Source organism: Malania oleifera, chromosome 4 (genome assembly GCF_029873635.1).
Source record: "Malania oleifera isolate guangnan ecotype guangnan chromosome 4, ASM2987363v1, whole genome shotgun sequence".
In the NCBI taxonomy this organism is placed as follows: domain Eukaryota; kingdom Viridiplantae; phylum Streptophyta; class Magnoliopsida; order Santalales; family Ximeniaceae; genus Malania; species Malania oleifera.
In genome coordinates this window covers 6,885,366-6,898,294 of record NC_080420.1, presented here as the reverse complement: position 1 = coordinate 6,898,294, position 12,929 = coordinate 6,885,366, and the positions used below count along the sequence as shown (strand labels likewise).

Sequence of the window (12,929 nt, the reverse complement as noted above, 5' to 3'; positions counted from 1 at the left end):
CCTATTGACGGACCCTTAATAATTTACCAGCATAATACTTCAATGGGGAATCGAACTCGTGATCTTAGGAAGGAGTAAACGTCATGATAATGCATCGATATAGGGAAGACAATAGTGCGGCTGATTTTCTTACTAGAGAAGGAGAAATAAAAATAATGTAATTTACAAAAAACAACACATTCTACCATGTTATCTGAAAGATATTTTTCAGATAGATATGTGAAGTCTCGTTTCCGTTCGTCGTTAGTTCAACTCTGGAGTTTCGTTTGGTGTATTTTGATTTGATTTTGGTTGTATTTATGTTTTTAACTTCTTTGTTAGTTATGTTAAGTTTTGTTATCCTAATTTCGTTGGTTACTAGTATTATTATTATTTTTTTTTTTTGGAGGGTTTTTCTGTAATCTACTTTTTACTTATCTTATAACCATGGTATTATTCCATCAAAAGTGATGGTATGTTAATAAATAAATGAAGATGCCGCCCACTTTTAGTTAAAAAAAAAACTCATGATCTTGTAATCACCAAAGTCATAAGTCGCCCTTATTTAAATTTTTAAAAATAATTTTCTTAATTAAAACACTTCACACTTATTTTTGGTTACTATTTTGTATACTTTATACATTGTATGCGTTTTGAATTTGTTAGCCAAAGAATATCTCGAGAAGACACAAGATGTAAAGAAGACAAATCACAAACACCTAAGCATGAGATCTACTTAGATATGGGGCTACTCACATTCAAAAAACTCTTCTAAGAAGTATTATCATCTTTTTTTTTATCTTTTTTTACTCTTTAGAGATTCACATTAGAGCATATGATATAGAACACTAGATAATCTTATTTTCTTCCTTTATTCTTTTAATTTTAAATTTAAACTTTTAATGTGAAAGTCTAAAACTTTAACAATTAGATTTTCTCATTAGGATATGTATTCCGATTTCTTGGATTTTCGAACATCAGCTTAAAGCAAGCTAATAAATTAATCCAATACTTTAAGAAATAATCAAATTCAACAAATTTTACTTCAATTGTTGAAAAGAAAAAAAAGTAGACAAGCAGTTAATATTTACAAAAGAGCCAGCTTAAACCAAGCAGATGAAATAATCAAACAGTTAAAATGCAAATTCAAATTTAACCTCGACTTGTGAAATTTTTTTATTTTGTAAAATTGACAAGACCCAGCTTAAATTAAACGGAAGAAATTCGTCCCATGCAGTGCCGACGACGCCGGAGCGCTTTGATTTTGTTGTCGGTCCACTAGGTCAGTTTAGTAATTTACCGCTGGCAAGTCACAACATAAGTGCCCTGCTTCAACAATTCAACTTGCATTCGATGTCTTTTAGGAAGCCAAAGAAAAAAAAAATCCAGCAAGAACCTTGTGAGGTGCTGTGGCTTCTATAATTCTTTTTCTTTCATCTCTCTCTGTCCCCTTCTTCTCCTTCCCCAAACAGTACCCCCCGTGGGTCTGCGACACATTTGCCGGGAAAGTATCAGAAAAACTCGAAAAGGAAAGCAAAATTTCTCAGTTTCTCGAAGATAATGCAAGGATTTGCAGCAGACCCAGAAGCAGAGGGTGAAGGAACAGAGCTCCACCTCGTCTTTAATGGCGGATTCTAAGCTCTCTCCCCTCATCTTTTTCTTATTCTTCTTCTTACTCTGTACTTCGTCTTCCTCAGGTAATTCCCACAAACCCACTTCAGAAACAACATTCAAATGAAGAAATTCGAAACAAAAACAAGAACAAATCCTTCAGTTTCCACCACCATTCTCATGCCTTTTTTGCTCTGTTCGCTTAATGGGTTTTCAACAGTTGCAGAGATTAAGCAACAGTCAAACCTGAACCAGCCCTTCGTCGGAATCAACATCGGCACAGACGTATCCAACCTGCTCCCGGCGACGGAATTGGTCTCCTTCCTCCAATTGCAGAAGATCGGCCACATTCGGATCTACGACGCGGACCCGAACATGCTCAGAGCTCTGGCCCGAACCAAGATCCGGGTCGTGATCGGAGTACCCAACAACCAGCTCCTCGCACTCGGCTCCTCCAACGCCACCGCCGCCGCCTGGGTCGCCCGAAACGTCGCCGCTTACCACCCCGAAACTGTCATTACCGGCATTGCCGTCGGCGACGAGGTCCTCACCACCATACCCTCCTCGGCTCCCTTGCTCCTTCCGGCGATAGAGTCACTCTACAGTGCTTTAGTGGCTTCAAATCTTCATACCCAGATCAAGATTTCAACCCCACATGCCGCCTCCATCATTCTCGATCCTTTTCCCCCTTCGCAAGCCTTCTTCAACCAAACCCTAACTCCAATTCTGCTTCCCCTGTTTCAGTTCCTGTCAAAAACAGAGTCTCCCCTGATGATGAATCTGTACCCTTACTACGTTTTCATGGAGAACAAAGGGGTTGTACCTCTGGAGAATTCGCTCTTCAAACCCTTGACCCCTTCCAAGGAAATGGTCGACCCCAATACTCTGCTTCACTATACCAATGTGCTTGATGCAATGATTGATTCAGCCTACTTCTCTTTGAAGAATCTCAACATCACTGACGTTGTGGTTTTGGTCACAGAGACTGGGTGGCCTTCAAAGGGCGAATCGAAAGAGCCTTACGCCACTAGAGATAACGCAGACACCTATAATTCGAATCTGATAAAGCACGTTAATGACCAGAGCGGGACTCCCCTGCACCCGGAGATCACCTCCAGTGTGTACATATATGAATTGTTCAATGAGGACTTGAGGTCGCCTCCCATATCAGAGGCGAATTGGGGGCTGTTCTATGCAAACATGACTCCTGTGTACCTGCTTCATATATCTGGAAGTGGGTCTTTCTTGGCGAACGACACTACGAACCAGACATACTGTGTGGCCATGGATGGGGTGGACTCGAGGAGCTTACAGGCTGCGCTGGACTGGGCATGTGGACCGGGGCGGGCGAACTGCTCAGAGATTCAGCCGGGGGAGGATTGTTACAATCCCAACAATGTGAAGAGCCATGCTTCTTATGCGTTTGATAGCTATTACCAGAAGGAAGGGAAGGCTGGTGGGTCGTGTGACTTCAAGGGTGTGGCCATGATCACCACCACTGACCCTAGTAAGTGATTACTCCTATCTAAACAGAAGTTCATTTTTTTCTTTTTCGAACTTAGCTTTGAAATAAATGAAAATGAGGGCATGCAGTTCTGTGTAGAATTGGTAAAAGTGATAGTGGTTATAGCACAAATGATATAGATTTGGATAATCAGAGATAACCCAGTTTGGCTGAAGTCCAGAAAAGGAATTCACTAATGCTTATAAGTGTGTCCCTGATGCCTCTGGTGGGGGTTTAGATGATAGCTTCATATGCATTACTGCTTAATCCCGCACTGCTTAACCCCTTGGGCCAAATTCTCCAAAGACTGGAATTCTTGATACAATATTTGGTACATAGGAATGCAATGGGATGAAATGAAATTGGTCACTTTACATCTAAAACCCATTCCTAACACATCCCATTTGGCATTCAAAGCATTGCCCAAGTTCCTTGGAGGAGATTTGGTGCCTAATTCTGTGCCATGTATGAAGAAGTAATAGAAATGGTCACATTCCCATCACAAAAATGATAAGAGATGGTGCAGTGGGAATTGTGTGATGCTCACCCACAGGCACCTTGCTTCTTCTGTGGCTGTTTGCTCGGAAAATGAATTGGGAACAGCTTTTTTCCTGCTTGGAAGAAGTGAATTGTAATTCGCATTTCAGCATCCTTCTGACCAAGGCAAGCGAGAAACTGTCCCCATTTGTTAAGATGACCCAGGAAAGAAGACAATGTCCCTTTCCTCTTTAAAAGGGGCTCCCACTTGCATTTTGCAGTTATTTTGCTATTGTACTACCGGGTTATGGCGATCTGATCTTTCTAACCTTGTCTGGTCTGTTTGGAATATCTGCAGGTCATGGAAACTGCATATTTCCTGGAAGGTGAGAAAAAGACTGCCTTTTGTTGCAACCCTTCTTGTTGTTTTTGACCTTGGTGTTCGATCTCCCAAACGGAGATCGATTGTTCCCCTAAAATGGGATTTTCTTTAAAGCATTGTCTCAATCATTCAACTTATAATTCATCTGACGTATATATATTAATAAATCTAATATGGGTGCAGTAAGAAGGTGAGCAACAACACAAATGAGGTAACGAAGAACAACACAGAAGCAACTAGTGCAGCAGACAGACTAAGATTCATCAGCATCACAAGCACTCGAATAATTGTAATCCACAGTGGTTTGCACATTCTCTCTGTTGTAGCTGTGTTCTGTAGTTTATTCATTTCTTCAATGACTCCATGGTGGTGAGGTACAAATGAAACAATTTTTTCTTCTCATTTTGGTGATTTCAATCTGGAAAAAAAGTAGATATATGTTGTGATTTCAGTGCCAATCAAGGGAGGTGTAGCTTGCAATGGATGCTGTCATTTTTTGACTTATCCCTTAATTCTTTTATAGCAGTGTCTTTGTTACAAAGTTGTATCAGTGTAATTTTCAATATGATTGGTGAGATAAAGTGCTGTACATCCACAAAAAAAATGTTTTGACCTTTGGACTTACTCTTTTCTTAGAATCTTAGGGAGCGTTTGGGATGGACTTGGGACCCAAAAAGGAAAAAACTTAATGACTCTTGAAGAAAAGTAATTTGTTTGAATGATAAGACTCCAAAGTTATTTTAATGCCTTTTATTTTTTGTTTCTTATTTTTATTTTTTGTGAGAAAGATGACTTTTTGGGGGTTAAGATTTAGAAGTAAAAGCTTTTTGGCCTTTTATTTTGTTCATGAAAGAGATGGTAGGGTTTTACCTTTTTTGTTTTCTTTTTTTCGCTCATAAGCTGTTGCAAGAATGAATTTACATTAAAAATTTCACTGTTATGCTTATGATCATAAGGAAGGTGTAGACACTCCATTTTGCCGGACTTATATTACACAAATTGGGCAAAATTTATTAATGTAATAAAGTAAAAAAATATTGAAAAAATTTTCTAATACTGGAAAAATGAAAAAAATTGAATACATTAAAAAAATAAAAAAAGGAGAAAATTCAATGGGTCAATATCTTTAAGCCCGCAAGCAAAAGGAAAAAGGGGTTAGACATATGGGGTTGCAAAATTAACATGTGGGTAAAATGTGAGTTTAATATAAGCATAATTTGAGCTATCAATTAAAATTGGATTGATTAGTTAAATGCTGCTAGATTTGATTGACTTTGATCCCTCAAATCTATAAATATTGAGCCTCAAAAAGGGGAGGGGGGGGGGGGGGGAGAGACAGAAGCATAGAGAGTAAATTGTTTATTGAGAGTTTTTGAAAGACTTACAAGAAGAGCAGGGAGTTGATAGCAGAAAGGTTAAAGGAAGGGTGGTTCGAAGGGCAAGTGCAGCAAAAGGGAATTCATGGCGTTTGGATAAAAGGAAGAATTGCAAAGTGGAGAATTCATAACAGAAGATGAAAGATTGGCATAATGGAATTTAGGAAGACTCGGGCAAAGGAAGACGAAGCTACAAAAGTTAAGAGTTCAAGGACAGAGGTAAAAGCTGATTAATTTAGCAAGACAAACACAACACACACAATCATGAACACAAAAGAAATACGTGGTTCGGCCAAACTCGGCCTACGTCCACGAGAGAGAGAGAGAATCACTACATGATCTTTAAGAAAAATACAATGGAGGAGGAGAACACACTCTAACTCAACTCTGGGCTCAAACCTCTCTGCCTCACGCACAACTCTCTCTTCTTCTGCACTCTGTATATTTTTCACACACACTTAACATTATAAACCAGTGTATAAATATATGCTAGAGAGAAGCATTGAGATGGAGCAGCAATAAAGACAAAATGCATGCTCGAAGCTGCACATGCTCCACGAGTTGTATCTTCCCGAGCAATAAATAAATGCACCCACATAGGTGGGTCAACAAATCACCCCCTCCAAACATGTGGGGGCAACCAAGTGTCCACTACTCTAATGCTGCAATATTGACCTCGCCCTAGTCTCTAGGTGTCCGCACCCCCTCGAGAGAGTGAGTGCCCGCACCCCCTTGCTAAGATGCTCATGCAGGGATCATCTTCTAGATGATTTCAGTAGATCTAAGAGACCCATTGAATCTGAGCATGACTCTAATTTCTCTCTAGTTAGTGTCTTTGTCAACATGTCTGCTGGGTTTTAACTGCCAAAGATCTTCTCAACTGCTAATAACCCTTCGTCTAGAAGAGATCTGATGAAGTGATAGCAGAGTCCAATGTACTTGGTCTTTGAGTGGAATGCTGAATTCTTCACCAAGTGTATAGCGCTCTGACTATCACTATGCAAAACACTCTTCACCTGCTTGAAACCCAACTCTGTCAACAAATCCTATATCCAAATCATCTCTTTGCTAGCTTTTGTCATGGCTACATACTTTACCTCTGTAGTGGGTAGAGCAACGATTTTCTGTATTTGTGATACCCAACTAACGATAGTAACACCTACTGTGAATACATATCCAGTAGTGCTTCTTCTGTGATCTATCTCACCAGTAAAGTCTGCATCTATGTATCCTTGCAATGTCAGATCACTTTTGGCAAAGCATAAACATTTTTTAATTGTACCTCGGAGATATCAAAATATCCATTTTACTGCTTCCCAGAGGATTTTTCCTAGATTCGACATGAATCTGCTAATGGCACCCACTACATCACTGAGATCTAGTCTCGTGCAAAGCATGACGTACATTAAGCTTCCTACAGATGAAGCATATGACATTTTGTCCATTTATATATTCTCTTCCTCTGACTTTAGAGACTGAGTCTTTGATAACTTGAAATAACCGGCTAATGGTGTGCTAACTGCCTTAACATCACTCATATTAAACCTTCTAAGAATCCGCTTGATGTACTAGGCTTGAGACAGCTGCAAGGTTCTCTCCTTTCTGTCTCTAGTGATTCTCATCCCAAGCATCTACTTTGTTGGACCTAAGTCTTTCATTTCAAATTTAGCGGACAACTGCTTTTTTAATTTTTTGATCTCGTCCATGTCTGATCTTGCAACTAGCATATCATCAACATAAAGTAAAAGAATTATGCAACTTGATTTATACCTTTTGAAATAGTAACATTGATCGGCGTTGCATTTTCGATAGTCATTCTTTTGCACAAAGCAGTCAAATTTCTTATACCACTACCTTGGAGCCTGTTTCAAACCATACAGACTCTTATTCAACCTACAAACAAGTTTTTCTTTACCTTTATCTACAAAACCTTTAGGTCAGTGCATGTATATCACCTCCTCTAGATCACCATGGAGGAAATGAGTTTTTACATCTAACTGCTCGAGGTGTAAATTCTCTGCTGTAACAATGCTCAAAACTGTCTGAATGGTTGTGTGTTTCACAACTGGTGAGAAGACTTCTGAGTAGTCAATACCTTCTATTTGTTGGAAACCTTTTACCACGAGTCTTGCTTTGTATCTTCTTGAACCATCATGCTCTTCTTTTATGTAGTACACCCATTTGTTTTGAAGAGTTTCCTTTCCCTTGGGTAACAAAGTTAGCTCCTAAGTCCTGTTGTCGGTGAGGGATTTCATCTCATCTTTCATGGCAAGTTCCCACTTGTTGGCCTTATCCACCTGACATGCTTCATCATAGCACTTTGGTTCACCTACATCAGTTAGTAACAAGTAATCAAAATATCTCCTATTTGATACATGCGGTCAGTAAGACCTCCTCAGTGTTGGAGTAGGAGTCGGAGTTGGAGTCTGTGGTGCTTGTGAGCACTCCTCTATAATAGCTTCCCCTGTTTGGGAATTATCAATAGTCTATTGTGCCTCGTTTCTGTTAGTGATCTCATCCAACTCTACAATATCGGAGTTATATAGTGTGGGATTACTTGATGATGTCGCGTCTTTGAATATAACCTTTTCATTGAAAACAACACCTCGACTTCTGATTATTTTCTTATTTTGATCATCGCAGATGCAGTAACCAAACTCATCTTCACCATACCTAAGAAGTGTGCTTTTATGAGATTTTGGATCAAGCTTGTCCCTAGACTGATCACTAATATGTACATAAGCAACGCAACCGAAAACTTTTAAATGTGAAAGTTTAACCTCCTTTTTGCTCCATACCTCCTCTGGTAACTGGAACTGCAATGGTACTAATGGACTTCGGTTGATTAGATAAATAGTTGTGTTGATTGCTTCTGCCCAAAACTACTTTGGTAAACTTGCTTTTAATCGCATACTTCTGGCTCTGTCAGTTAAGGTTTTGTTCATTCGTTCTGCTACGCCATTGTGTTGGGGTGTACTTGGCACGGTTCTTTCAAGTCTGATCCCATGCTCGTAGCAAAACCTTTTGAATTATCTATCTTCATATTCACCACCATTGTCTGATCTCAGCTTTTTGATTTTTAAACCTTTTTCATTTTCCACCATGACCTTCCATTTCTTGGAAACATCATACAATTCAGATTTATGTCTTAAGAAATAAACTCATACCTTCCTGGAATGGTCTTCAATAAAGGTGACAAAATAGGATTTCCCGCCAATGGATGAAAGTAGACTCAGTCCCCAAACATCGGTGTGCACCAGCTCTAATTTTTCTTTCTTTGGAGTTCTGCCGAATGTCTGAAAACTGACTCTTTTCTGTTTGCCGAGAATGTAGCTCTCACATTGGTCAATATTAGCTGATTGGAGACCTGGTATCTTTCCCTTTGAGTTCATAATTTTCAAACATTTCTCACTCATGTGACCGAATCTTTGGTGTCATAGGTTTAAATCTTCATTCCTTTCAGCAACTAAAATTGACATGCAAGCATCCATGGTCATATAAAGAGTACCAATTTTCTTACCACATAAGCATGTCATTGCACCTTTGGAAAATTTTCAACTATCGCCACAGAAGGTTGTAGAGTAACCTTCACTTGCAAGTTGCCCAACAGAGATTAAATTTTTCTTAAGATCAGGGATATATCTAACATCAGTCAAACTCCAGGTGGTACCTGTCAAATTTATTTTTGCTTCTCCTTTTCCTGCAATTTCACAAGGTTTTTCATCATTAAGATAAACATTGTCAAGGTTTTCAGGTACATACCTGTTAAGCATTTCTTTGTTGCCTATTGTGTGAAATGAGGCTTTAGAGTTTCATACCCAAGACTCTCCCTTCCTTTCCAAAGAGCATAACAGTGCATCTCCTGCTCTTGAAGAAGAGGCGACATTTGTTTCAGTCTTATTTTCTGGCTTCTTCTTCTGTGATCGACGTTGATTTTTGTAGTGGTCATTCTTGCCACAATTCTAACACTCAATCTGCTTTTTACTCTAAGTGTTGTTGGAATTTCCTAAAGCTCTTGATTTGGACCGTCTGCTTCTCGATCTTCCACAGTTTTGATTTCTGTTTTGATTTCTGCCCCTGGTTTGTTTCTCACCTTGTGTGACCAAGGCACGCCCTTGGAAGTTAACGGTTGGCTTTCTCAGGGTGTCAGTATCCTGTAGTGAAGTCATCACTTCTTCCAAATTCAAGGTTTCCTTACCAACAAGTAATGCTGTGATAAGACTATCATAAGAAGGTGGTAGAGATGCTAGGAGAAGAAGCGTTTTATCTTCTTCTTCAACTTTTACACCAAGACTCATTAACTGGGTCATGATCTTGTTATAATCATTTATGTGGTCAAAAATATTTACCCCTTCTCCCATTTTTAGTTGATAGAGTTTCTTTTTTCAGAAATAGCTTGTTTGTTAGAGATTTTGACATGTATCTCTGGTTGATAGAGTTTCTTCTTCAAAAATAGCTTGTTTGTTAAAGATTTTGACATGTATCTCAGTTCTAATTTTTGCCATAACTCAATCAGTGATGATTCATCTAACATAGAATAGTTAACTTCATTTGACAGGCATTAACGAATGGTACTAACCATTTTCATTTCCATCTCTGCCCAATCATCTTTGATATTTTATGGCTTCTTCCCGATTAGCGGCTTGATCAAGTCATGCTGAATCAAGATATCCTTGACTGTACTCTGCCATATACTGAAATTGTTCCGACCTTCAAATTTCTCCATGCCGAACTTGGATAAATTATCATCCATTATAAAACAACAGCTTAGAGGCTGATTTTGGCAAAATCGACTGCACCAATGCGTCCAAAAAGACCAAAATAGCTAAGAAAGAGTCTGATCCGATATATGTGGGCCCCACAGATGACGTAGTAGGTGGGCCCCACTGGTGACGTGGTAGATGGGCCCACAAGTGACGTGGACAGATTGAATCTTTGCGGCGTGTCAAGTACTTTTGCAATCTTCTGCTTCCAACAATTTTTTGTGCAGATCCCTCCTTACTTTTGTATTAAAAAAGTGAAGTGACAACACCCCTTTTATTTAATAATAAAGGACCTCTCCTTTTAGTGACTTGTTGGGGAAGATTGAATTATCTTCTTCCTTTACCTGCTTCGTCTCTGTCTCTGTGGAGAGAAAAAAAAAAATGGTCCTCACCAGACGTTACAATCACTCGCGGTTGAAAGATCCGACACGATCAGCAGCAAACAATTTTGTGGCGTAGAGGCGGAAACAACTCGAGGAGCTGATATGGCGACACATGAAGTCGCCGTTTACGCCTCTACGACTGCTGTCCCAGCTTTGTCTCAACGTCGCCAAACCCAAAGGTAAGCTTAGACTTCTCCAAGCTCTGATACTAGTTGTTAGGGATAGGGAATGAATCCAGCAACACAAACACAACACACACAATCACGAACACAGAAGAAATACGTGGTTCAGCCAAACTCGGCCTACGTCCACGGGAGAGAGGGAGTCTCAATGTATGATCTTTAAGAAAAATATAATGGAGGAGGAGAACACACTCTAACTCAACTCTGGGCTCAAACCTCTCTGCCTCACACGTAGCTCTCTTTTCTTTTGCACTCTATATATTTTTCACACACACTTAACATTACAAAGCAGTGTATAAATATATGCCAGAGAGAAGCATTGAGATGGAGTAGCAATAAAGACAAAATGCATGCTCGAGGCTACGCGTGCTCCATGAGCTGTATCTTTCGGAGCAATAAATAAATGCACCCACATAGGTGGGTCAACACTGTCATTGGTTTTATTTCAATATTTGGCAAATGTTTAATTTTGAACATAGGGTTCAATAATTAGAGTTTAAATTTAAACAAGACAACAATTCAGACTTTTTCCACAAATTCCAAATAAATTCAGGTATTTAACCTTAGTTCAAAATATCCACACCCGGGTGTTCACCTTGATTTGATATGAACACTCAAGTTAGCTTGACCTAGGACCAAGTCAATTGACCCGAATACCCAACCCGGGTCAAACCCAAACTCTTTGACCCAAGCTAAAGTTGATTTGGGTCAACTTAGCTTTTTTTCCTTCTTTCAAGACCCAAGTGGGTCTGATTTTAATTTAACCCATTCCCCAACTAGCCTACAGGCCAAATAAGCCTAGTTCAACCTAGCCTAACCTGATTCCAGCTAGATCTAGCCTAAAACCAACCTGAGCCTAATAAGCCCAAGCTTGAAATTAAAAACTAAGCCCAAACTGGACTTAATCCAATCAGGATAGCCGATACCCAATTGGGCCGGCCCCAGTAAGACAATTCAACCCAAACTTAACTAACCTAATTCACTTAACCCAACTTAAACCTGACTAACCAAACACCAATTTTAACCCAAACCTGAGTCTAAATCTAACCTAGGTTAGAACCTAGGTTAATCAACCCTTAAACCAATTTGGATCCTAGGAAAATGTGTGAGAACTCAAGAAAATTCATAAAAAAATCACATGATAACAAAAAGAAAAGGTAGATACTCATCATTAGGGGCTTGGATTTGTTGTTCTCTGCTCCTACTTTTGAATCGAGGCCTACAAAAGAAAATTAGGAAGAGAGTCAGAGAAATAGAAAGAAAAGAAAAAAGGAAAGAGAGAGTGAGAGACAGAGATACAGATCCTTGTGAGAGAAAGGAAGAGTGAGAAACGGAGAGATAGATTTGTAAGAGGGAAAGAAAGAAAAAGAGAGAGGATTCATGTGAGATTAGAAGTGAGGTGTGTGTAGGAGAAGGAAGAAAGGAGAGAGAAAGAGAGAGTGAGAGACAGAGAGGGATTCATGTGAGAAGGAGTGAGAGAAACACAGAGAAGGAGAGAGTGAGAGGCAAAGAGAAAGTGAGAGAAAAAGAGAGAGAAGAAGGAGAAATAACAGAGAAAAGAAGGTAGGAGAATAGAGCACTAGGAAGAGAGAGAGAGAGAGAGAGAGAGAGAGAAGAAAAAAGAGAACCACGTAAGTGATCTGCGTCAAATTCCCATAACGAACCACGTTTTGTCACGTGACGAGTGGCGTCATGCTGATGACACCCTATTGCAAAAAATTAAAAAATATATAATAAAAAATAACTAACAAAAAGAAACAGTGCCACATGTCAGAATTACTAGTTGACGTGTGGTCAGTCATCCTTTCCCAATTGGGTCAACCTAGTCTGACTTGGGTCAACTTGAGTTGACATGTTGACTCGGTTTAGACTAGTTGAACCGGTCAGGCCCATCTTAACTGCTGGTTTATTTATTTAATTTTAAAATTAATTTTTTATTTTTAAAAATTGGAAAAAATAGTAAAAATCAGAAAAAATATATTTAAAAATCATAAAAAATAAAAATGATTTGAGTTACTTTGACTCAGACAACAAAAAAATGGAAAAATAAAAATACGAAAAATGAAGAAAAAAGTCATTAAAAATCCTAGGAATTTGCACCCAAAAAAAAAAATGTTGAAAAATTGTCAGAAAATTCTAAATTTTTTTTTTTGAAAAAATATGGAAATGTTTTAAAGACTCTTTATGATAAAAAATTGTTTTATTATTATCTATATATATATATATATATAGAATATATATATATATATATATATTCTATTTTTATATATGT

At 38.7% G+C, this 12,929-nt stretch overlaps 1 protein-coding gene across 2 annotated transcripts; it reads left to right on the top strand.

The window, feature by feature from the left end:
* The first annotated feature begins 1,150 nt into the window (after window positions 1–1,150).
* Window positions 1,151–4,697, top strand: LOC131152776 (glucan endo-1,3-beta-glucosidase 1). 2 transcript variants are annotated; one of them, XM_058104632.1, is made up of 4 exons: window positions 1,151–1,676; window positions 1,811–3,097; window positions 3,930–3,957; window positions 4,137–4,697. In XM_058104632.1, the coding sequence occupies exons 1-4, from the start codon at window positions 1,604–1,606 to the stop codon at window positions 4,324–4,326; spliced, it is 1,578 nt and encodes a 525-aa protein (XP_057960615.1). In that variant the 5' UTR covers window positions 1,151–1,603; the 3' UTR covers window positions 4,327–4,697. The 2 variants fall into 2 exon arrangements, with proteins under 2 accessions (XP_057960615.1, XP_057960616.1); XM_058104633.1 differs by having other exon boundaries at window positions 1,313–1,676; window positions 1,817–3,097.
* The last annotated feature ends 8,232 nt before the right edge of the window (window positions 4,698–12,929 follow it).